The 26,703-nt window shown below is 41.5% G+C and overlaps 1 protein-coding gene across 2 annotated transcripts; it reads right to left on the bottom strand.

The window, feature by feature from the left end:
• Positions 1 to 26,703, bottom strand: gabrb3 (gamma-aminobutyric acid type A receptor subunit beta3). Of its 2 annotated transcripts, XM_085449824.1 has the most exons (10): positions 26,251 to 26,703; positions 26,080 to 26,171; positions 25,931 to 25,998; positions 11,936 to 12,156; positions 10,787 to 10,869; positions 10,048 to 10,185; positions 8,110 to 8,262; positions 4,425 to 4,669; positions 2,985 to 3,065; positions 1 to 2,250 (listed from the first exon to the last, which is right to left on the bottom strand). In XM_085449824.1, exons 1-10 carry the CDS (start codon positions 26,328 to 26,330, stop codon positions 1,903 to 1,905), a joined length of 1,509 nt encoding a protein of 502 aa, XP_085305950.1. In that variant the 5' UTR covers positions 26,331 to 26,703; the 3' UTR covers positions 1 to 1,902. The 2 variants fall into 2 exon arrangements, with proteins under 2 accessions (XP_085305950.1, XP_085305951.1); XM_085449825.1 differs by lacking the exon at positions 2,985 to 3,065.

The following is a 26,703-nucleotide window of genomic DNA, read 5'->3' as shown; positions in this document are numbered from 1 at the left end:
CACCGTTGACAACATAGCCATGTAATTACTGTGAGCTGAGAAAAAATGTGCACAGTTACAGTATGTACATCAAATCCCCAGAGGGTCGGGATCTGCAGCCACGACTCAGTCCTCAGTACAACATGCAGTCTGAAACAAACAAGGAAGTTATGGATTGTGCTGTATTATGTACGTGTTTCACAAAATCAACAGAAAGCAACGTGACAAAAATAGTGGGACGATGTAAACTGTTCTAATACATTCCTCGATAAAAAAAAACACTACAAAAGCCTGGAAACCTTTGTACTAAGGTCACACAATCTCTCCAGTTTTTGTCGGAAATATGGCATTTTGAAAATGTGTAAATGCACACGTTGATAAAATAGTTTGATATTTTGGGAAGTCCTTTTATTTTTGCATTTTCTTTAGAGGATTAGCCTAGCTTAGCGGTAAATTGCTAGCATTGCTTTGAACAAATATGAAAATAATCCATGTACTAGCCTCAAAAGCCCACAGAGTAACACAAAACATCACTCATGACCTAATTTGTTCACACAAAAATGTTAAAATGACAATTTTATTGCAGTGGTTGAAGTGGCGTGATGTGTTAGCATCAGAAATACGATTAGGGCTAGTTCTTCCAACCTTTTAAAAATCTTTCATTCATGGCACTAAATGAGAAAATAAAGTTATTTCTAAAATGCAGTACTGGTTCTATTCCTGTTATTTAAAATTGGGTTCTGAAAATTAAGCTAAGTTGATTGGATATTGGTATTTATACTCAACTTTCTGAGTCATCATCAATGACATGCGATAATTCTAACTCTACTTTTACAGAAATACTACATGTTGTGTCAGGAAGGTCATTATTGTTCCCGACTGCAAAGACATGGCTCTGTTTTGATATCATAGAGTAACGTGTTATAGTTACTTTCCATCATCAACAAGAACTTACAGGATAGAAATGAGCATAGCATTAAACTATTTGATTAGCAGAAATGCTAACAAAGATTTTGGTCAGTAGGATCAGCAAAAACTTACTGAACTTTTTAAGAAAGTAGTATTTCCATTAAATTTAAATACAATTTGAACTGAAACCAAATGATCTCAAGTCTAGGGAACATTTGAACAACGGCACAGGGACAACAACACACGGTCCAGCTCCTGTAACCTTGGTACAACTTCTAGATTGAGCTTGTTGACCACAGACTCTGTTTCTATCGTCTTGAAGCAACTGAAACTAAACACTTAACGAGCTTTGGCATTTTGGGAGAAACAAAAGTGCACAATTGTAAGGAAAAGGGGTATGGTGGATGTATATAATACGACAAACAAAGGGCATCATGAAAAATAACAAAACTGGATGCAGCCTTATTGTTTTAATGTCATTTTATCTCAACTAGGCTTTTGTAATATCACATTTCCCAAAATATCACAACTATTCCTTTATGGCTGATTTCATACCAAATAATTTCCCGCCTGGGCAAAGTCTGTTTAGTCTGGGTGCATGGGATCTTACAGGTCCGCCTTTGTCCATGTGCAGATATAAGGAAGGCTAGCGCTGTCATAATACTACAAACCTTTACGATTAAATTTAATAGTGTGGCCACATGTTATACTGAAATTATAGGGGAAGGTTTCAGCAGCTCATCGAATCCAACTTAAATCATCTTTTGGAGATGCAGTGCTGCAAAAGTGTGTTTCAGTTTGTGTGATAGAGTCGCAGGTGATCACAGGGCTGACTTCACATGCAAGTCTTTGTAAGATGCATGTTCTGCAGGTAAATCCTTGTGGCTGTGCATGATTCTTTCTGCACGTATCATGTTAAAAAAGCGTTCAGGACGTTACCGTGTCGGGTCGGCCACACAAGGCTTCTCTCAGTCATAAACCAGAATCACATGGGCTTAAAAAACCCACAATGCATTAATGAACATAATAAAGCCAGTAGATGAGGTTGAAGAGGGAGAAGGCAGAGGGGAATATAATCCGTGACCATCTGTCGATGGCATTCACATCAGTGAGGTCTGGGATTTTGATTTTGAGCTGCGAGGACCGTCTTCGTAGATGGGTTTTCTTAAGATGTGCGTTCCTGTCCAGGCTGTGGCGGCCCAACTCGCGTGACCCGCTTGGCTTTCTGTACTGGATAGCTGAGTTGTCGAAGACCATGGAGGACGAGTTGTGGGTCTCGCTCAGACTGGTTGTTATCTCGTTCCCTCCCACCTCGTTGTGGATCTCCAAGGTTGTCAGCAAAATGTTCCCCTGGGAGTCGACCTAGGACCGACAAACAGCAGCGATGTTTAAAACAGGCTACAGCGACTGACGACACATGTGCAGCATGCGTCGGTTCCCCGGGGTCGGTCTCCTCTCGCAGGCTGACAGCCTGGGAACCAGAGCGACCTTCAAAGGCAGGTTTTTCTGTCCCAAAATTAAACGTCTTCTCACAAATCAGCTCAAGGTTGGACTGGCCGGCTTTAATACTAATGTAGTGACAACTATTGCTTCCCACACAAAAACAGATATATCATTCAGACCAGTTTAGGCACAGGATGAACACAGATATAAAAAGGTGACCACAAGGCATGAGAGGAGGTGAAAAAGTGAATATTTGTCTTCTTATTTTTTTGGCTGTGGTTTCACAGATCAACCTCGAATCCTGTAAACTAATTTAAAATGTAACTCGTGACTCTTCATGTTTTCTATGCGCCGCCGAATTAGTGCAGTGTAAAGGTAATCGCCTAATGACATTAATGATGGTTGGAATGGTTTGATTGCACTTACTGGGTAGCATGTTAGCAACACAGACATATAAAGACATTAAAAAAGGGCAAAAATACGACAGTGGGAAAGGCGGGCTAAGCAGAATGTACTCGTACGGTGAGGTGTTTAGAGAAATGGCTGTGATGACGTGTTACTTTGTTAAATGAGGTCAAACTTTGCACTGCAGCAGCAAAGTTTCAGCCAGAGGTTTCACAGATGTAACACAACAGGCAGTGACAGACACTCACCCGTCGTGAGTGACGACGCCCTTGTACCTGATTGGACAGTTTAAGAGACGAAGACTTGCAATTGCCTCCTTCCAGAATGGACTAGCCAGGAAAAAGACAAACACAAACCCTTTTGTCTGAGATTCGGTCACCTAAGATGCTCACAGAACATCGGAGTCAGGAGTCAGAAAGTCACTCAGTGTGGACTGGTTAAAGCTGTGACTGATGATTAATTAAAAAAAACATCTGTAGGATGTATTGATCCAGTCACATTAAAAATCATTGTCTCCCACCTTATCCCTCAGAATCGGCTCATCTTTATCCTTGATTTGAAGATCATCCTGGCATCAAATGTAGGTAAAAAGGAGATCTTTCATAGTGTAAATTGTTCTGATCAGCCAGAAATTCCACAGGCTATTGAAAGCCATGGTGTTAAGCCAGAATGCAGTTTTTGAAGTTTTCTTCAGTGAGTTATCAACCCCAGTGCTTGTTTCTACTAAAGCTGAGGTCTTGGCTTTGTACTGTGACTCTTAGAGCTGATTTGGGTGAAAATGTCTGAATTAATGATATTATGAGGAAAATGGTGTAAAATCTCTGAGGAGATTAAAGTCTGAGTACATTCATAGTATGAGATATATGGCTTCATTAAATATGCTAAAGCTAAATGTGCACAAAAGACTCTCAGGGTTCAGGTGGGAATCTTTTCAGAGATGGGTTTTTATATAGAGTTACCCATATTTAAAGGGTATTCGAAGCACAATTTTTGCTGCCGTTAATAGACGGATAAACATGACGTCATCTACAGTACTGCTAGGGGTGGATCTGAACGCATGGCCACTGGTTTGTGACCAAGCAGTAACAAGGCAGACACATCCTAAAGCACACCCTGATTAATCCTCTACATGTTCCAGTTCAAATACGGAGTTTCAAGGAATACTTGACCTGAGAATTAAGACTGTAAAAATGTTTGCTGGAGTCAAAGATCAAGACAGAATTCGGATTCTTTTCACACAAACTGCTGTACGACTGGTCTTCTTATTGCAGTTAGCAGCTAGAGATACTCCCGCACAGTTAAATAGGTAACTTTCAGATAGTGATGATTTAAATACACCTATTTAAATAAATCCCTGCTTGAAATGGAATCCACAAAAAAAACAACCTGAATCACGATAGCGCTGCATCTCGGCACCGAAGAGCCAAAACATAGTGACTACAGATGAATTACTGCAATAATGTTCATTATCATTATTGTAACAATGCTGCATGGTGACATTTCCCAGCAGCGGTTTTAATGTAACGGCTAGTTCGTGTATATTTGTGTGATGTCCGAGGAGAATTGCTCCACATGGTTGATTTAACAGCTATAAGCACTAAAAGTTGTTAAATTCCAGCCTTGCTTGTTAAAAGAAACACCACAGTTGATTTTTATGAACCTTCTTGGTGTTTGGAAATAATTCTCACCTTGGGCCTGTCAAATTTACTGCGGTCATTATTTGCCTTCTGCGCCCTTTCTGCCAGCTTTTTCTGCATCTGAGGACCTCGGCCAAAGAAGATGTAGTTGACAAAGGCATATTCCAGCAGAGCCAGGAAGACGAACACGAAGCAGCCCATCAGGTACATGTCTATGGCTTTGACGTAGGGGATTTTGGGCAACGTCTCCCTCAAATGGGTGTTGATGGTTGTCATGGTCAGCACAGTGGTGATCCCTGGAAGAAAAAAAAATCTGTTTCCACAGTACTAAAGGAGGGCTGAGAACCGATTTCTAAAATGACCATATCCAGATGAATACCATGAACCCGATTTTTTGTTTTCTGAGAAGCTAAAAGTCGTCTGTTTGGATGATGTTGAATATTCTGAACTTGGATGAATTACAACTCACATGACAAGCGAACAGACTCAACAAACACACTGTAAACTCTCTCAGTAGTTTGCGCCATCTACAGTAATGCTCTGTGTCTCCATGAAGGCTCACCGACCTGGACGGTGTGTCTATTTCTGTCGATTCAGGCTTACATAATTAAAACAAAAAATGTTGCACTGTATGGAGTGTGTGGGGGAGTCAAGAGCGCCAGTGGGTACATGGCATCGATTTCTGCATAACAAAGGGACGAGCAAGATTCTAAACACTCTGAGAGCTCAGAGGAGATGGTTACTCAACAAACCCCTTGAAATACTGCGCAGTGCTGTCCCTGAGAACACAGCAGGTAAAAGTAGATGGACAAAATAAGAAGTGATAATCATACAAGATGATAACACTTGCTGTACACTATTGTTCATGTCACAGGGGTAGGAAAGTATTGGTGGAAAAAAATATTTACATCACTGGACTCCTCAAGATGGCATCTTCCCCTAATAAACTATTAAATGTGGCAAAACAGGAGTGTAATTTGAACAGATGATTTTAAAATCCTGTGTTTGCTCAGCTGAGCTCTAGTTCTGGTGTTAAATCCCAAAAAACTGGCTAATACAGACCCGATCAAAAGTTTAAGATCCCTTGAAAAATGGCAAAAAATCATATTTTGCATGTTTGGATCTTAACAAGGTTCCAAGTAGAGCTTCAACATGCAACAAGAAGAAATGGGAGTGAGACATAACATTTTTTTGAGCATGCATTTTATTGAAAACAACGCTTCAACTGCAACATGCTGTTTTACAGCTGATCAAAAGTTTAGCACCACATGCCTTTAAAAAGCCAAATCTGTGCAAAAATGTGGATTCATTGTCATTTTCTGACATGTAGTAACACTGTCATGATGATCTGTTCACAAAGGCAAAAAAATGTTTCCTTTTTTGAACATGGTTGGGTTGTTGAACTGCATAAGTAGGGTCTCTGGCAGTGCGGCATCGCTGCTGAGGTAGGACACAGTAAGACAGTCATTTGGAATTGCTTAAATGATCCTGAGGGTGATGGAACAAAAAGTCAAAATTTCATCAGCACTGAGCCAGAGGATCTAATTGGCTGTCCGTTAAGCACTGGACAATCCTCAACCCAAATTAAGGCCGTTTCTGGTGTCGACTGCAGCCCCATAACCATCAAACAGCATCTGAGACTGAAGGGCTTCAAAAACAAAATACGTCTTCAAAGGCCTCATCTCCTTAAACGCCACAGAACTGACCATTTGGACTTTGCAAGAGAGCATCAAACATGGGACATTGAAAGGTGGAAGAAAGTTTTATTGTCTGATGAGAAAAAACGTAACCTTGATGGTTTCCAACGTAACTGGTATGAAAGGGAGATCCCACCTGAGATGTTTTTTACGTGCCACAGTGGAGGGGGCGCCATAATGGTCTGGGGTGCTTTTTTTTTTTCAGTGGAGCTTCAGGAGGTGCAGGGGCGTCAAACGGCCACTGGCTATGTCCAGATGTTGAAGAGAGCATCCCTCATGAGTGAGGGCCATCGTCTGTGTGGTAACGCCTGGGTTTTTCAACAGGACAATGCCACAGTACACAACGCCCACAGATCTAAATCCCATTAAAAACCTTTAGGGATGGATGGCAAGAGAAGTTTACAAAAATGGACAATGGAGTTCCAGATAGTAGATGTCCTTCGTGCGGCCGTCTTCACCGCTTCCAGAAATGTTCCCGCTTACTTTGTGGAAACACTCACATCAAGCATGCCGCAACAGATTTTTGAAGTGATCAACAGTAACGGTGGAGCTACTCATTACTGAGATCCTGTTTGGAACTTTGATTTCTGTTTTGGGGGGTTTACAGGGTATTTTTTTCAGAGGTGTGGTTCTAAACATTTAATCAGCTGTAAAACAGCCTGTTTCAGTTTAAGCGTTGTTTTCAATAAATTGCATGCTCAATTTTTTTTTGTTTCACTCCCATTTCCTCTTGTTGCATGTTGAAGCTCTACTTGGAACCTTGTTAAGATCCAACCATGCAAAATATGATTTTTTTTTTACCATTTTTCAAATGGTCTGGACTGTTTGAAAAAATCTTTTTAAAAAATGTGTATATCCTTCTGGGATGTGCATATCTTTTTGCATTAAAAGTATATATATTTTACTACACCTTTCTGAATGACTCGTAAAACTCCATACGCTTCAGACATGTTTTTCCGCTCCTCATGTATGAAGCCTGTTAAGTAGCCCAGCTAATTTGGTTTTGCTCAGGATATTCACACCACCCACCAAAGAGAATGGAGACCTGTAATGAATCACCGTTGATTGATTTTGTAAAGCACAGGAGTAGGGATGCGTTCTAACTTGCATTGATCTGACAGCATCCCAGACAGCAGTCTTCTCAACGATGGAGGCGTTACGGCGGAGTGAGCCGACTCGTGCGTTAAATGACGAGGTCTGAGCCAGCACAGGGGCTTCCAAATCCAGCTTCCCACCAGACTTCCTAAGATGTACTACATTCATCTAATCACAGCGTATGCTCAAGTGAGATTTTATTATTGGTACGTTAATGTGCTCTTCTTTACGCAGACTTGACTGAGAGTGCACCAAAGCTGATTGAGGATTTCCATTAAGGCAAATATTCTAGCAGCGATCAATGCAGTTAGGGAGGTATGGTGTTATACAACGGTGAACTTTTTCAGCCCTAGAAGCCAGTGGAAAGTGTGAGTCTTGAGATCCAGTTGAGTCTCCTATTACACCACAATGCAGAGGCTTCAAACAGAGTGAAGGAAACGCACAGCTGTGATTATTTGTTCTTCTTGAATCTGTTGTTTATCTGTTCAAATGTGGCACGTGGGAGGAACTCACCAGTTTAGTTTTGAATGCATAATGCCTCACCAGGACTATTCTTCTTTGTTAGTGCTACTACATAATCTTTGTGAATGCTTTCTTTTACATAAATATTCTTTAAACAAACCAATTTTTCATTCCCACACAAGCCAATTCTTTCAATATTTTCGCTGTCAAGATTCATCTGGTCCTACATTTGACACATTTATAAGTCAGACGGATGGATACTGAATGCATAATGTTGATGTAAAATAACTGTAAGTAACCAGTCACAAATCCATCCTCTAATTACAGAATCGCCACTTTGATAATGTCACAGTTTAGTGTTACTTTCTGGTTTCCAGCTTTGGCACAGAGCCGGTCACTGTTCACAAGTCTTAGAAAACACAGAGTGCGTGTAGATTAAACTACAATCCAGAGGTCAACTCACTGCATTGGAAAAACCATACCTAATGCAACTCTGGCAGCTGAGGCGTCATAATTTATCCAGAACGACACCCAGGACAAGATGGTGATGAGGATGGAGGGCATGTACGTCTGCAGGATGAAGTATCCGATGTTTCGCTTCAGTTTGAAGCTCAGAGACAGTCGAGGGTAGGCACCTGCAGGACAACACATCAGGTAAAAATCAGGGCTCTATAATTCAGGAGAAACATGGGGATGCCTTCCACTTTGATTTGGTTTCTGTGGTGATGAGCTCATCAACTGTATTTACACGAGAACTGCAGGCAAAAACGAGACACTGTCCACATTCTCACATGATGCAAACAAACAAAACTTTGGGGAAAAGGGTGGGTATTTAAAAATCCTACATTGCCACGTTCTCAAGTTATTGCATTTACAAACCTACTGGTCCATGTCCCCCACCCGCCCACCAGTCATAGAGTGACAACAATACCCCATCAGCCTTTTACGGCTGAGGGGTAAAAGTTATGTGCCAATATGTGTGCACATTCTTAAAAGGTTATATGTATATTAATTTTTAAATATCTCAAAACCTAGACAGAGATTTCTACATAAAAGTATTTGTACACAAACACACAGTGTATATGTACAGATAATGATAATTTAAAACACACACGCGCGCGCACACACACAATAAGAGGATGTTGAGAAGAAGTTAAAAGCATCTGCAGACACTCCATTTATTAGAGTTTATTGTATCAGAATGTGACAGTGATCCTAATGAGCTCTAATAGGTTTCTCTACATTATCTGTATAGAAACGCTCAGACAGTAGCCATCCTACATGTCATTAATTCAGCAGTGAGGATAATCACTGTTGTGGTGCCTCTGAGTTGTTGCTGTATTATAGGAGAATAATTCATGCTGCCAGCACTCTGCCTCATGAATGCATTATTTTGCTGTATGCAACAGTCCCCATTCTTTATCAACAGCATCAATCAGTGCATCTCTTAATTTCAAGCAATGGGAATATAAAGTTTAACAGATCTGGTCATTGCATGAAGGACAGTTTATCATCCTGACTCGGCTCAGATACATAAAAAGAAAAGTGAGTCAACACCACAAAAAGCAGGTTATTTTCTACTTTTTTAGGGCCATTAGTAGCACTAAGACCCTTCACCCGCTGTACCTTTACAGGCATGTTTGAACTAAATAGACTCAGTCCAGGTTCTTGTCTAAGTGTAATCGAATGCATCATGGGAGACTGCAGACATTCTCATGTCAGACTTAATTTAGTTCCAAATTCTCAACCTGCACTCTGTGTGTCTTCAGCCAGAGTTACAAACTGGAGGATCATTTTAAACAGGTATGTGTTTAGTAGGCAGCAGAACTTTTAGTACAAGAGACGTCCAGAACCTGCAAACACCCACTTCCACCTATGGGAGGAAGCAAGCAGTCCTTCTGCAGCAGCGTGCAGCTCCATCTAGTTTTAAAGCAGCAGTTTTATAGAATGCACCGAAAAAAAAACAGCCAGTCATGAATTAATATACTGGGACGTCTCAAGATTGACGACAGGTAACAGAACACAACCTCGGCAGAGTCTTACATCTCTGCAGTTCAGGTGACAGATTCATCTGTGACGCAGCACATGTTTTAAAGTCTTATTCTTCTGTTTTAATCTGGGATCACTGATTATTGGATGAAGTGCAAGAATGCATCTGAATGCATCTTGATGGAGGCGTGTGAGACGTGCTGCTTTTACATTGTTTGCTGAGCACACGTTGTGCCAAACTCTTAATACAAGGTAAGGTGCTTTTATCTCAGTTATAAGCTATTTTCACTGAGGTTATTTAACACTGTAATCAGGGACAACAGATCTGAACTGATTTCTGGTGATGTCAACTGAACGCGAGCATGCACCTTCTAAAATGTTCTTTCATGGATTCAAGAAGAAACATTAAAAATGTGAGTGCCATAACTTGCCTGTGGAGAAGACTACATTCCTGGAAACCAGTTTGTAGTCCACTATGGAGAACTGAGGGAGCTCAATGCGTTTTACCCCGGTCACAGCAGTTTCTCCTCCTTTCCAGTAAAACTCTATATCATCTGTTGTGTAACCATCTGCAAGAAAACAAGTCACATGATGTGTCCTTAACAGTGGAAAAGCTCTGAAAAGTGAATCTGTCTCATTTCACTGGATGTATTTTTATATCCTTAAGAGAAATCAGGACGCCCGGTAGCTGTAACTGATTTAGAGTAAGTCTCATGAATCACACAGATCCTGTAAGTGCTGATTGCATGAGATGTGAATCTTCATGGGGATGTGTGTCAGTGCAGACAGACAGGCTGATACCAAATGCATGAGATCCATGACCGCCAAGAGTTTTATGGCAGCACGGACAGCCGAACACGTCATCTAGACTGATGAAGCTGGACTAATCATTACGGTGCTCCACTATGGAAATCACTGTCTGCTCAGCTCAGAACCTCTCCGTGCAGACGAAGTCGTTTAACTGGAGAGGGTGCAGCGAGCAATCTCACTGGGATATGACAGATTAATAAATCCAGAGCAATTCAGCAGCCTGTGCAGTTTTTGTCTCCACCCGATGACTGAACATTTTTTATGAGAATTACAGCGCTGTTCATATTTTTAAGTGATGAAAAAAGTCGGGCTGTCTGCTGTATTTCTTTACAAAGCACAAGATGCAGGGCTTAAACTTACAACTCTCAATTTCCAGAGTGCAATTCTGCTCGTCCAGCGGGTATCGCCTCAGATCCATCATGCAGGCGGCCGTCGTCGTGATTCTGAGTCAAAAGAGGAACAAAAGAGAGGTGACCTCGTTTTAGATTCAGGACAGCTGTTAGAGCAGAGGATGGTTAGGAGAAATGCGTTCCATCTGAGGAAGATGCAAATGGCATCCATTTTTATTATTAATTGATTAAAGGAAGAAAAACAAACTTCCTGCCAATTACTTCCACTCTCATTTCCAGACTCTTCAGACTTGCACATTTACACTGAGGATCCAATTCTGAGTTAGTCCAAACAAACGTATGACAGCAGTTATGAGATGCGACTTCCTGCATTAGCATTAAATTGTGTTGAACTGCAGCTTAAATTGCTTCAACAAAACAAATAAAGCTTTTTGCCACTTCATGAATCTTGGGCAGTTTGGAGAGCTATGCGATGGTGTAAAAGCCAGATGCAGCCAATAAGCACCGGAGATGGATTGGTAATTAATTGCAGAGAGTATTATGTATATTATGAGAGGAAGCCTATCATGTATGAATATTAACAAGAAAAATGACCTCTAAGTCTTTGTCCACAGCCAATATGTTACTAATGTGAAATAACTGACAAATTCTTATATTATTAGAAACATGACAGAATCAGCATGAAGAAATTGATCCCAGCATATGAGCTGATCTCAGTGGTTCAGCCACTGAAATCCTACAAATCCAATCTCTTATACGGTGCATGTGCAAGCCACTGCACAACCCACCCCAGCTGCTTCTTTTCATGCTGTTTCTGACTTAACGTCATATCTGCTGTCACTGATGCAGCTCTGCTCAGTGCTGGAGTCATACTGCTACTCTCCAAAGAGCTGAGAACAGAACTTGAACGCGGTTAAAACAACAGTTTTCCTTTTTCAACAGTGGCTGAAATAAAGGCCGGTTGCAAATAATACTTGGTTAAAAACACCCAGAATCTGGTGGAATTACTGCACTTGAAAATCCAGTCTCTCCTCAATTGAGGAGCCCCACTTTACAGGGATATTTTTTTCAAGACGGGAAGAAAACTGAAGCTCGTATAAACTGATGAATAAAGAATACAAGCCTACCCTGAAAGGTCAAGCTAAACTGCAGTTCTTACCTGAGGCCGTAGAGAACAGTGCCATCCGGGTGAAGTCGAATCATCCGGTTCTTTACTGTGACACCATGCACAAAGGACTTCTTGTCATTGAGAAAGTAGGTGTCTGGGACCCAGAGCTGGTCTGCTACTCTGTTGTCTAGTGTCAGGTTGAGAGGGATCCCTGCATAAGCCAGCCTCTTATCTCTCCAATACTGCTGGAAGTACATAGTCAGCGTGTAGTCCTGTGAAATGTAAAAGAGTACGGTCATGTAGCTATGCTAAGTCAGAGAAGTGCATAGCATACATAACAGGAGGCAAACACCATCCAAACTGTAGCCAGGATTTCTAAAAAGGATTTCAAGTTTAGCGCTTGATTTGTGCACCCCGCAGGTCTGGACGGATTTTTTGGTCACAAAAACGATATTTATAGGACTGTCAGTCTGCTCTGGGTGCTCGTATTTCAGGACCTGCCTTAAAAAGAAACTCTTCTCAGCTGTTCTCTCTGCACAAGACTGACACAAGCCCTCAAACTATAGATTTCCATTACTACAAGCCGTGTCAACACCGTGTTTCAGTTTAGTACTGACCACTTTTTTTTTAGATAGCATTGCATATTACCAGCTATACATACAAAGGCATCCATAATTTATTGAGCATTCATTTGCAGCTAGCTCCACGAGTTAATCCATCAAACACAAAAGCTTTTTCAGCCCTTTAATGGAGCTCTTTACTATCTCTCTTTGCTGTGTTCTGCTGACTTATGTTCTCGTGAATAAATAAAACAGGAAATAAACAAAAAGTTGTCCACGCTCAAAATGCCTATCCTCCGGTGCAACAACATATTCACAATAAAGTGTTCAAAAATGCGTCGGTGGTATTTTCTATCTCTACGCTGAACTAATTATTGCTTAGGATGGTCTTTGTGGTGTCACGTTATAAACTGCTGATCTGATCGCAACAGATGAAAGAACTGCGTTTTTTTTTTACTTTGTATACAAAGTGCAAAGAGACACCTGGGTTTTGGAGGACTGACAAATAATAAGCTTGTTTTGTGTATGTGATTTGACAGTATATTATAATGCAGCATGGATTCCAATGAATAATTCAGCGTGTGTGTATAATCAGAATAGATATTCATTTCAAAGAGCTGCACAGTCGTTACTGTGACTGTGTGAGGCTTTTTCATTTGTTTGCCGTACAGGAAACATTTTTAACTCGTCAGGTTCTGGGTGTAGGTTCTGTAGTGAACTGTGGTGAGTTAGATTTCAGAAAATCCCTGGCTTGCGAATTGACTGTTTTATTTTCTGAGATGCCTTCACCCTCCCAATTCTCTTTTACCCCCCTGCAAACAGAAGATGCCCTCATTATGCTTCCTCCCACAAGCAGCAGAGCTGTGGGATGGGTGAATCAGCTTTACACAACAGCTCTTCTACTACAGCGATGGTGCCCATCTACCAACACGCTCCCTCCATGTCTGGACCACAGCTATTTTAGTCTCTTTGAGATCTTCAGATCTCACAGCTATCCTTGACTACTTTAAACAAGCAGCTCAGAAACAAATTTATACCACATCACTCTCGCTGTACCATGCTGTACTGTACGCCCTCGAGCTCCCAGCACCCTGTGTAACCTGCAGGCTCCCTCAGGGATCTATTCTAGGCCTCGGCTAATTCCCCACAGAGGCTCTTCAGTTTGTGTACAGTCAGACAGCCACAGTGGAGGGCAGCGTAGTCAACTCAGATGCCAGATCATGTCACAATTCATTTGTTTGGAGCAAAAAGACTTTGTACACTGTTACAGGCTGGTAGGCCTTCCAAATGTGAAACATCACCAGTGTTTAACTAGTTGTACTTTGTCTCTTTTAAAGATTATCATCAACGGTTATGTTTACATATTACATATACAATATTTAACTAATGAAAAAGATATCAATGTGCCACAATACATGCAACAACTAGTTAAATTCAAGGTTAGAAATCTGATTGTAATTGGATTAATCAATGCATGAGGACTGTGCTTTCTGGCTGCACGGCATGTGGTCGCAATGTAATGGTACATGATTATGTACCATTTACGTATTTCCTTTATGCTGGCAATGTTTTCATTGCAGCATAAGTTTTGATTTTTTTTTATTAAACATGTGACCCTTGTCTTCCTTCATCGGTGTCAGTCAGGCCCTCTGGAGAGAAATGTTTCCCACCCTTTGTACAAAGTAGCGACTGTTTAAGCTCTTAAAATCCAGGCTCAGATTTGCCTGTGGAAGCCATCCAAACAGGATGTGACACAGAGCTCCTCATTAATTAGACCTCCCTTAAAAACAGAATCAAACACTGCAAGCAGTTTAAGACTTTACACGTCTGAGGAACGAAATAGTTTCAGTAGATAATTTCTTTTTGGACGATCACGTTCCAGATACCAAAGAAATTTTATCTTTATCTTCCACTTGGTAAAAACTTTGCTGGCCATTCTTTTGTTGCTAAAAATGAGCATATACAGTGGGGCAAAAAAGTATTTAGTCAGCCACCGATTGTGCAAGTTCCCCCACCTAAAATGATGACAGAGGTCAGTAATTTGCACCAGAGGTACACTTCAACTGTGAGAGACAGAATGTGAAAAAAAAATCCATGAATCCACATGGTAGGATTTGTAAAGAATTTATTCGTAAATCAGGGTGGAAAATAAGTATTTGGTCAATAACAAAAATACAACTCAATACTTTGTAACATAACCTTTGTTGGCAATAACAGAGGTCAAACGTTTACTATAGGTCTTTACCAGGTTTGCACACACAGTAGCTGGTATTTTGGCCCATTCCTCCATGCAGATCTTCTCGAGAGCAGTGATGTTTTGGGGCTGTCGCCGAGCAACACGGACTTTCAACTCCCGCCACAGATTTTCTATGGGGTTGAGGTCTGGAGACTGGCTAGGCCACTCCAGGACTTTCAAATGCTTCTTACGGAGCCACTCCTTTGTTGCCCGGGCGGTGTGTTTTGGATCATTGTCATGTTGGAAGACCCAGCCTCGTTTCATCTTCAAAGTTCTCACTGATGGAAAGAGGTTTGGGCTCAAAATCTCACGATACATGGCCCCATTCATTCTGTCCTTAACACGGATCAGTCGTCCTGTCCCCTTGGCAGAAAAACAGCCCCATAGCATGATGTTTCCACCCCCATGCTTCACAGTAGGTATGGTGTTCTTGGGATGCAACTCAGTATTCTTCTTCCTCCAAACACGACGAGTTGAGTTTATACCAAAAAGTTCTACTTTGGTTTCATCTGACCACATGACATTCTCCCAATCCTCTGCTGTATCATCCATGTGCTCTCTGGCAAACTTCAGACGGGCCTGGACATGCACTGGCTTCAGCAGCGGAACACGTCTGGCACTGCGGGATTTGATTCCCTGCCGTTGTAGTGTGTTACTGATGGTGACCTTTGTTACTTTGGTCCCAGCTCTCTGCAGGTCATTCACCAGGTCCCCCCGTGTGGTTCTGGGATCTTTGCTCACCGTTCTCATGATCATTTTGACCCCACGGGATGAGATCTTGCGTGGAGCCCCAGATCGAGGGAGATTATCAGTGGTCTTGTATGTCTTCCATTTTCTGATGATTGCTCCCACAGTTGATTTTTTCACACCAAGCTGCTTGCCTATTGTAGATTCACTCTTCCCAGTCTGGTGCAGGTCTACAATACTTTTCCTGGTGTCCTTCGAAAGCTCTTTGGTCTTGGCCATGGCGGAGTTTGGAGTCTGACTGTTTGAGGCTGTGGACAGGTGTCTTTTATACAGATGATGAGTTCAAACAGGTGCCATTCATACAGGTAACGAGTGGGGGACAGAAAAGCTTCTTACAGAAGACGTTACAGGTCTGTGAGAGCCAGAGATTTTCCTTGTTTGAGGTGACCAAATACTTATTTTCCACCCTAATTTACGAATAAATTCTTTACAAATCCTACCATGTGGATTCATGGATTTTTTTTTCACATTCTGTCTCTCACAGTTGAAGTGTACCTCTGGTGCAAATTACTGACCTCTGTCATCATTTTAAGTGGGGGAACTTGCACAATCGGTGGCTGACTAAATACTTTTTTGCCCCACTGTAATTAAAGTTGAACAAGTCATAACATAATTTATATTTTAATCTGAAGACTCACTAGTATAAGATCAATATTGTGAAATGGTTTCAAAATTAAATTGTTAAATTCTAATGCAACTTTACTTATATTTATCTTTATCAAACAAAAAGAACTTTGATAAATACATTTCCCAGTTCTATCAGAGGCACTTATGTCCACTAATAACAGATCGTTAGGAAGTTATTTTTTAAGGATGAGTCCCAGCTTTTAGAGGCGAATAGAGATCAAACAGCGACATATATTGAGGAGGTTGTGGGGGAGTGGAGGGAGCTTCGGCAGTTGTCATCAGATAGTAAAAAAAATGGCCACGCTGTACATGAGTAATATGGCTATATGAATGAGTGGTTGAGCAGCAGGAAAAAGCTAATCAGCTATTGGAAGTGCAGAATCTTATCAGAGTTAAGATAAAAGCAGTTAAAGTAAGCCTGTTTGGTCAGAGGGCCCGGTGGCGCCTGTGTCCGGCAGCCTCGCCTATGTCAGTGCACCCCAGGGCAGCTGTGGCTACAATGTAGCTTGCCATCACTAGTGTGTGAATGTGTGTGTGAATGGGTGAATGACTGAATGTAGTGTAAAGCGCTTTGGGGTCCTTAAGGACTCGAAAGGCGCTATACAAATGCAGGCCATTTACCATCTGGCCATCTGTTATGCTTTTCCTGGTGGATGCTCGTACTAAGCAAGTGAATGTGAAATTAATCTCCGTGAGTTCAGACCTCAAACTGCTCTGAAGAGATCCACCTGTCTACTCATCGTTCCATTATGGTGGGCAGTCCACTGGCAGCTTGGACTGCCGTCCACTGCAGAGAGAATCTATTGTCAGATAGGGGCAGTGTCAAAAATTGGTGGTACAACCGGTCTCCATAGGCTACTCCTGCTTTTGCTGTTGGGCCACCAAGCATCTATGGAAAAAGTTCTAACATACAAAGACAGTTAAAGGCACTGAAAAGTGTCCACCACAGCTAATGTTGCTACTTTCATTGCTGTTATTTTATTTAAAAAAAAAAAAACTTTTTTGTGCTTCTCCCTTTCCAGGTGAATTCACTTCCTGGTCAACTAATCAACCAATCAGCATTCAAATGATGCCCAACATCATCCACATAAGTCACTGTGCAGCTGGGATTTTGCACAACTGCACAGATCACGTGTCCAGTGGTTGAAAATCTCACAGGTGGGCTCCCTGTAAGCAAATGCCTCTGGGAATGGACACAAATGCTGTACTTTAAGGTTATGGCTACAAACACATAAGCCCCACCCACCTGCTATTCAAACCTTCTATTTGCAAGAAACAGTCAATCATAAGCTACTTTACTAAATCATAAGAATCAATCAGCTTAAAGGACAATACAGAATTACGACTCAGCAATACTGCAGCACTACCTTACTCTACACCACTGAGGTCATAATATGCCAAACACTTTTTCACTGACAGAATCTACCAGCAAAAGTTCTCAAAAAGTTCTCAAAGATCATTCCACGGAGGTTTTCAAAATGTTGCCGTCATACGATGACTCAACTCATGATAAAATTCTTAAAATACCTGCAATGCTTGTCACGTTGGTTTGGGTTTGAAGGGTGCTGTTGTTTGCTGTCAGATATCACGTAGACCACAAGAGACATAAAGGCGCTTATTCTCAGCACCAGTGAGTAAATGAGGCCCGGTGGGAGGTTGAGACTGTTGTGTCACTTTTGGCTCGGAGCGATCGCAGTCTCAAACTCAGACACGGTTAATGTGTGCCAGTCAAACATCGTCTACGTCATCCTAACACCAGGATGTCTGCTGGGAGTGCAGGAATGGCACTCTGAGAATCTCGCCCCGTGCAATCGGGGGGCTTTTCATCACTCCATGAGACAGTTAGATGTTCCCAGTAGGTTTCCAAAGTGTGCTAGATGTGTTTTACAAACTATCCATTTAATAGTTTCATCCTCTGTATCCTCCCACGCTGTAGCAAACAAGGCGTTCATTAAATGATTTATTCGTTGTGCTGTCAAAAATCTTGTACTATTACATTATGAAAGAAAAGCTGTTAAATAGCTGCTTTTGTGGAGGGGAGATATAACCATGCTTTAAGTCATTTAAGTGTCTTTGGTGAACGTGTAAGGCCTAAAAACATAATGGATCATCCCAACATACATCTCCAATACATCAATAATAGACAATTAAAGGCAACAAGCACAACAAAGAGCCAGAAATGTATTAAATCACACAATGTGTTTTATGTACGTTGTGTAAATAAAACACAACAGAGCACAACAACATCGACATATTATGAAAGTGATCTGAGCATACAGCAGAAATGGGGTATTAGTGACTTCCCACCAGATTTAGCTTTAAGTTTAACTGCCTTTTGATGCTGGCCAGGCAGCATAAAATGATTTTTTCACAGTAATGTGCAGTTGCAGCTGAAAACAAACGGTGAAGGCAGAAAACAAAGTTTTATACATGTGATCTCTTCATCGTCCTGGGATCACAAATGAAAAATAAAAATATGTAGGAATTTATAAAAGCAGGAAGTAAAATCCAGGCAGGAATCATGAGAAAAGGATCTATCGAAATAAAACGGGAAGCAAAATAAGACATAAACAAGAAGAGAGCGAAACACAAGGGATCACAGAAGCATACAGCACATGGACAGGACGGAGGGAAGCAAAGGCAGGGAAACAACAATGACAACACAAAGACCACGACCACAGTGCATGAAGCTACGTCTCAACCCACTCACACGTTTTCATAAAACCACTGGTGCAGCATTCATTTGCCTCGAATGGTAATGCCCAGCAATGGAGGCAACATGCTGGCATCGCTGACTGGCAGACAAGCTTCCAAAAATGCACTGCACACACTCAGGTCCCAAACAATAAAACCGCCAAGTCTGAAGTGGATCTGATGAATGGTTTTTGGAAGAACAGACAGACACACAGACAGAGATTCATGCTCTATTAGCAAGATTAAAAAAGATGAATTACACAGTGTCTTCTGTTGGTTCTGCGGTTAACTATAAGCCATTTCTAATGAAAAGGAATTTAAAGAGCTCTTCACACACCGTGAAACTCAGTAATTAAAACATTTATGAGACCTTAAAGTAAAAAAACAAAACAAAAAACCCCAAACTTGGGTGATCTTGGTCTTTTCAATGCTTCAAACTGACTGAAAGAGTCAAAAAGTTCCTCTCATTTAGTTTAACCTAGAATTACGCTCCCAAAAAGCCCTTGAAGTTCTATTTTTATTCAAAGCGTCCAGTTAGAGTGGCAAACACGGCCTTTATATTCCACTGAATGCAGCACAGTGTGAAACGCTGCTTGCTCCATAAAGAGAACTACCTTAGTATTTGCTGCTGAGTTCTTCTTACCTTCTGAGTGACCTGAGGTTTTTAATGATGTTTTATAGCTGACTTATTAACTAAGCCCTTCAATATAAATCTGGGAGAACATCTAAAGGTAACACTTCCTTCAGGCAGAAGGTGGATAATGTTAAAGTGTCAAAAAGAATGGGAGTTTTAGGACATGATGAATTCATTTTCCAGCTGACTCATGCGGAGGATACCGAACTAATGTGTGACTGCACTGGTCAGAGGACCCGCTGTGCACTCGCAGGTGCTTTTCTGCAAAGTGTAAGAGCTCTTCACATGAAGGAGTGATAGCTCTAAAGGTTGTTCCTGGAGTGCACTTGTGTGCAGTGTGACGCCGTGGGGAGGAGGCTATATTAAAAATAACGACAGAACTGAAGTGGACACAGAGTAATCTTAATTTTCCTCTAAAAATAGAGGAAAGTCAGAAAAATATTAATAATCTCATCTCCTAGACAACAAGCTCTGCAGCTCGCCCACACAGTCTATAACGGGCCAAAGCCTCGTGTGACTCTGGCTGTTTGAAAGCTGCCAGCACCTTTCTGCTCTCCACTCCTTCTCAGAGGGAAAGACGGCAAGTTCTCCTTTTGTCTTTGTAGGTCACCAAATTCTTTTATCATGATTTTTAAATCAGAATTTGACACATTAAAAATGCCTACCATTTTCCACATATAAAAAACAGGGAACAAAAACTACAAAAAAAGAAAAAAGAAAAATTAAGAACAAAGCAGATGTTATGACTGACACAGCTGTACCTGTTTAGCTGATCTCCATCCCATAATTACAGATTACAGGTGGCTAGCTCATTCATTGCTGGGAAATAAACCCTCCATCTCTCTTTCTCATGTCACCCAGTGTGGTTTGAGGAATGCACCATTCACACCTCCGCTGTTCCATCTGTGCCACAGAATTAGCATTATAACGGGTGGATGAGCTTACATTAATCGACTCCGTAAGCATCCAGCTATTCCTAAAAGTTAAGACAGAAAAGAGCTTGAGCCAGCCGTGTGTCTACAACCTGCCTGTGTCAGAGTATAAGACACTGCGGCAGGAGAAACTAATTGCTAGCCATTGTTTTAGGTCCTCTGAGCATCGCTTATTGGTCTATGCACTCTTTTTTTATAATCCTAGTTAAAGTGGAACTATATTGCCCATTTCCAGCTCTGTTTTTCTATTCTTGGACTCTACTAGAGTAGTTTTGTATGCCTTTTTTTCTTATACTGTGCCTCAGTGCAGCCCCTCAGTTCATCATCTGTCTGAAACAAGCTTAAAGTCTGAGCTTTTGCCTCACAAATATTAATTGTACAATCATCACACCACGTACCATTTTCAGAAATGATATTGGAGGCATAATATTTGCCTGAGTCTCCAGACTCTTTCATGCTGACACATGTGCTCAATTTGAATGTGCTCTTATCTGCGAAGACAACAAGTACTGGTGGTGGACCTGCGAGTTCTGGAGTTCTCTGGTTAATGCCAATTGACCTGCACTGTGCTGGTCTGTGAGCACATGTCCCACTAAAGAACTCTGGGGTCTCATGCCACCCTCACGGAGTCTGCTTCTGATAGTTTGGTAGGAAAGATGCACATGAGTAGCTGGCTGGAGGTCATTCTGAAGTGATCTCTTGTTCCTCTCATAAAGAAGCAGATACTGGGCCTGCTGCTGGGTTGATGCCCTTCTACGACCTGTTTAGCTCTCCTTATATTTCTCCTGGTATCTCCTTCATACTCTTTAGAATGCTGGGAGACACAGCAAACCTTCTTGTGTTGGCACATATGGATGCCCTCCTGAAAAAGCTGGGAAACTTATGCAACTTGAATAGGGTCCAGGTACCATTTCATCATATTAGCAAAGAACAATAACCAAAAAGATAAACTAGAGAAAATCAGTCAGTAAAGATAAGCAGAGAGGGTTTTGTTTTTCAAGTGGGGTGGCCTTGTTGTCACTTCTCCAGTACACCTATTGTCACTATGGTTTGGACCAAAACAGATTAAATGGACTCACAAAACGTTGTTTTCTAACTGGACAGATTCATATCCCTGAACTTTCATGGACTTTGTGTTATGCTGCAATGAGTGTTCCCTAAATTTTTTCAGCAGTATTGTTTCTAATGCTTAGACGGATGACATGCGCGATCACCAAAAGCAATCACCTGTTCCTTGATCATTTTCTTTCCAAAACGGCAGCAATCCAAAAGGCATTGATCTGTTGATTATCACAGCAGGGTGCGATAGGTGCTACTAGACTGCGGATAATTCACAGAGAGACGAGTTTCCGGTTTCTCGGTACAATTTATAGGGAAAGAGAGCCCTGCCATTAACAGCACCTTGGTGAAACACATGAAGACAGACGTGCACTGCATTGCAGGTTTAATCTCTCGGTTTTCACACTCTTCTTCTCTTAGAGTACGATTCTAAGCGCAGCACTGCCGAGGGTCTCTGATTTACTAAATGCAGTCTCTGATCCTGTAAGCAGATTAAGAGCTGCTCCAAATAACACAGCAAACACACCTTTAAAGTAACCAATTAGCAACACTGGCAGTCACATAAATAGCCTAAAGTAAAAGCTTCTTTCATTGTGGTTTGGTAATGCTCAATAGGGATTCACACAGGGTGTTCCTTCAGCAAAGCGGTATAATAGATGACTGACAGTTTTCCTCTTCACTCAGAAAAAAATAGAAGCCCTTCATGATCTGAGCAGACTCTGGACACGCCACTCGCCGGGCTGCCATTAGTTTTTGCTTCATGTTTCAAGCTGGAGTGACACGGCAGCTGTTATGGAAATGTCAAATTTCCATCACCAACCACTCATGATAATAATGCCTTTCAGGCAGTGAGGCATTTAGCTGAAGCATTAGTTGACAAGCTTCAAGGATTTTGAATGCTTTTGAGTCACTTCATCATCTTAACAGGTTCCCCTATATTACTGATTGGTCGGAAATGCATTGTTTGGGCTCAGCTGACACTAAGAAGATATTTTTCAGCCTTGTATCACTTGTAAAATATAGCATGGGCTTTGTGTGGCTATATTTAACACCTAAGTTTATTAAATTGCTCAGAGAACATTTCAAAAGGCTTTAGAAATGAGGTTAGAGCTGTTTAGAGGCTGACAGAGACGCAAAAGAGGCAACAGAAGACAAGAAGCGAGTAAAACTAAAGCTGCTACAGGTGCAGGAAAACAGTGGAAATCAGGCTGTACGTTTGAACATGATGTCCTGCTCAGCAATTTATAAGATAATGATTCCAAAAGTTTGTTATACTTTAAATTTACCCTGTAATAACTGCATGTAACATTAAATTGCCTCTCAGTCTGTTTACAACCTGTCTGTGTCAGGCTATAGGACACTGCAGCAGGAGAAACCTACTGCTGCTCAATGTATCTGCTCCTCTAAGTGTTGCTTAATTGTATATGGCACTTTTTTTGTAATATTTATTAAGAAGGAATTTTTTTGCTCATTTCCAGTTTCACATTTTTATTCTTAGCCTGCACCAGAGTAGCTTTGCATGATTTACATTTCAAAATCATCCTTCTTTTTACTATACTAGAGTACTACTATGCATAACTGATTACCTTTAAAAGTTTTTAATGAAGGCCTTTTCACTGCATTGATGTATGTTTTTCTCTGCATAAATGCTTAACTTGGCCTTGAGTTTGTTAATGGTCATGCGATGGCAGTATTTCTTCTTCACGTGGAAGGGCAAAAATTCAATTGTACGTTTTTTAAAAATAGCAGCTGACTGATATTGAGCACTGCAAGCCCCCATCCCAAAAATTCCTTAACCTTTAGAAAGTGCTGCCGTGATTCCTTTTTAAAAGGAGCTTTGTGGTCTTTTTACGTTTCTGATTTTATTTTTTTATTTTCTGGGCATTTTGTGTCTCTTTGCAATTGTTTGATATTACTTTAATCCCTTTGCAATCTTTTAGGCAGGTTCTCTGACCCATTGGGCTGCTGGTCCATCCATCCATCCATCCATCTTCCTAACAAGTTATCAGGTGGTGGAACCAGAGTCTATCTCAGCTTACATTGGGTGAGAAGCTGGATATACTCTGGACATTGTGTCAGTCGATCACAGGGCTAACGCAGACACAACGATGATCATTTACACTCACATCCATATTTTTGGCCATATAAACTCTACCAAAAAAGGTCCCAACTGATGATCAGGTTCAAACTTGGCTGCTTCTTCAGCAATCCATTCTTTGCTATTAAACATGATGACTGGCAGCGAATAAGACCAATCAAATTGTGTCAAAAAACACAGCAAGAAGAGCTTCAGTTCACGTCTAGATTTCCAAATTTCCAGCAACTAACATGCTGTATATTTGAATCCAGCAGTGTGATGAACTGCAATGCTGTGTCTATATTTCAAGGGCATCAGTGATTCACTCTATCCAATCACAAGAGTCAAGAAGTGAAGTGTGAACCCTGTACAAGTCTCACCCTTAATGGCTGCCATCTAGCAATGTAGCATAAAACGAGGGAGCGACAAAAAGCAGGAGAAGAATGCATCTTCGGTAACCAGAATTATGCCAGTGCTAACTAGGTAAACAGCCAGTAGTGGCACATAACTTGTGTCATAGTGTTGATTGGTGTTTTTGCATGCATGGTGAGGGCTACGGCATGTTGCAAACAGTCACACAATGCAGATGATAGCACAACAGCTGCAGTCAAATGTTTCAAATGTCATTGAATGAATGACATGTGCTTGATTTAGGACCGTGTTCCTGTGGGTTCAATGATGCACGTTCCTTTGAGAATTTGCAGATATTTTTGTCTGTCTCACAACTCAAAGAAGTGAGTGTTTCTTTAATGCCTCGTGGAGACAGTGTCCCATCATTTTTTATCACAAGCAGAACATTTTTATCACGAGTGCCACTGGGACTGTTTCTTTTCTAGAGGTTTCCAGTTCCTCCAGCCTGAGGAGGAGATAACTCTGAACCCATCTGCATGCCTACAGCTACTAACACAGACAGTCTGATATGAAGAAGCTAAATGCTTTCATGCAGGATGGTCCGGGCAGACATAAACTCTCAAGTTAAAAGCAGGCGTGGTCTCTAATGCGGATATTATGTTTGGCCCATTAAGTGCTAAAATTCAGTTAACAGATCATAGATTTTCAGAGCTAATGACACTGAAAAATGATGTGTTTGTCTCTTTTTCTGTGCAACCAAAGGCTTACATCTAAGCAGCCAAACGCTGTGCTTATGTCCACAATAACTGGTGCATACATTATTAGGCTGGTGTATTATTCATCTGCAGTATAGAACACTGACACTGCTTAACAATTGCAGTATTTCTCCTGTGTATAAAACTGATTATTATATTTGAGGAGTTTTCAAAACAGATAAATTTAAGCTAACTACTAGTACACCATTAAAAATATGTTGCAGGAGCCATTAGCAGCTCCTGCTTGCAGTTTTTTTCCCGCTGGTATACAGGCAGCCATGACTGGATTATAATGGAGTCTGAGAAACAGGATGATTCTCAGGCAAGTTGCAGCTTCGTGGACATTTATTTAAAGTGAACAATGATGATAGGGATTTAGAGATTGCATTGCATAAGAAGTGTCTGCACTGTGTCTGTCTTCGCCACTCTTGATTTTCAATGAAAATCCAAATCCAACACTAAGAAAGTCCAAGTTTTATCCCTGGTAAAAATCTAACAATGCACTGTGTGTGAGTGTAAAACAGCCTCGCTCTGCATTTTCTTGATGAAACCACTCTATTTAACGCAACAAACTGAAACTAACTCACTTCCACAATAAAAATGTCTCAGCGAGCCACACTCTGCTGCTGTGTGGAGATGCATTAAAATGCACCACGGATACATTTCATCACACAGACTTGTCAGGACAGCATGTCAGGGGCTTTTTCCTCTCTGTAGCATGTGATCAGACATCGAGCCCTGTCAGCAGTTTAGAGCCCTGATAGATGGCGTAAAGGTGATAAACTGTACTCAACACATGCACACAGACACGGGCGCACACTTGCAACAAAGTAGCTTCACTATATTTGCATCATTGTTTAAAAGGAGAAGACACAGTAACAGAACTTACTGACCTTACTCTAACAGGACCACTAAGGCATCACTGCTACACGCACACAGCCAGTGACCCAGGGTGTGCAACCACACAGCACAACTAGCTATAATCTAATTCAGCAGATGAACTGCACAGTCTATGCAATACAGTTGCAACAACAGGCAACACGTTTTTGCTTTATAAAGGGCTGGTAACTAGCTGCTTTGATAATGCAATACTGGAGAGAGACATCTAGCATGGTGGGGATGGTGGAGAGAAAGAAATTCATATTAACAGGAAGGCAACCATATATACAAGCAGAGAAGGACATTTTTATGGGACAAATTAAACCACCTTCACATAAACTTATATGTGATCTATATTTGTAAACCTATATGCAATAAAAAGCAAAAACAAACAAACAAAACAAATCTGAGCTACTTTTCATTGGTTAAGAAAAGGAAGTCAAACACAGCCACAAATGGCTCAGATCTGAAGGAGGATTTGTGTGCTATACTTACCATGTTGACTTCTGACACCATGTCTATACTTGCCACGTCTATACTCATGCCAACAGCAACCGGTGGACCTTAAAACAGAGCAAAATAAAGTTAACTACGGATGAGCAATTCAGTCACATAAAACAGCAAAGAAACAGTGATAGTTATACCTCCAAAGTCTGGCCGAAGACGGATATCATATCCTTTGAGCAGTTTATCCACTGTCTCTTTGACGAAAGACATGTTCCCCGGTTCGTTGACGCTGAAAAAAGAGAATAACCCCCCCGGTGAGTCTTCCTGAAAGCGGACGCCAGGACTTTTAACCCCGCAGACACACTCACCTCTGGGCGCAGCACATCACGGCCACGACCAGCGGCACAGAGAGGGCGTCCAACAGACCTATTCCCTGGCTGCCCCACATCCCTCGGGTGCTGTCTGGGTGCTCAGCTGCAGTCAAGCGACCGACAAATGACTAAATGAAGAGTGAGCCGCGGTGCTCACACACACCCCCTAAACCAGGTGAGACGCCCTCCACATTGTCAGCCTGTGCGGCTTCAGGAGGCGCAGGCTTCACTGCCAGATGTGCTGCTCGCTGGCTGTGACACAGCAGCGGAGCCGGAAAGCCTCGCACAGCCTGCTGCTGCTGCCCAGCATCCCCATCCTCTAGCCTTTCACCAGTTAGCACAAACTACAAAGTGCCCAATACTATAGAAATGTATAGAAATACCGCAGAAATCCACAGGTCCGCATTGTTAAAGCACACTGCATGCTTCAGCCTGGCAGAGCTGCTTGGA

Source organism: Copadichromis virginalis, linkage group LG23, assembly GCF_057382275.1.
Source record: "Copadichromis virginalis isolate Kocher_CV1m ecotype Utaka linkage group LG23, C_Virginalis_male_GT1.1, whole genome shotgun sequence".
NCBI classification, from domain to species: Eukaryota; Metazoa; Chordata; class Actinopteri; order Cichliformes; family Cichlidae; genus Copadichromis; species Copadichromis virginalis.
The sequence above is the reverse complement of the archived record's forward strand: the minus strand, read 5'-3'. Positions and strand labels throughout refer to the sequence as shown.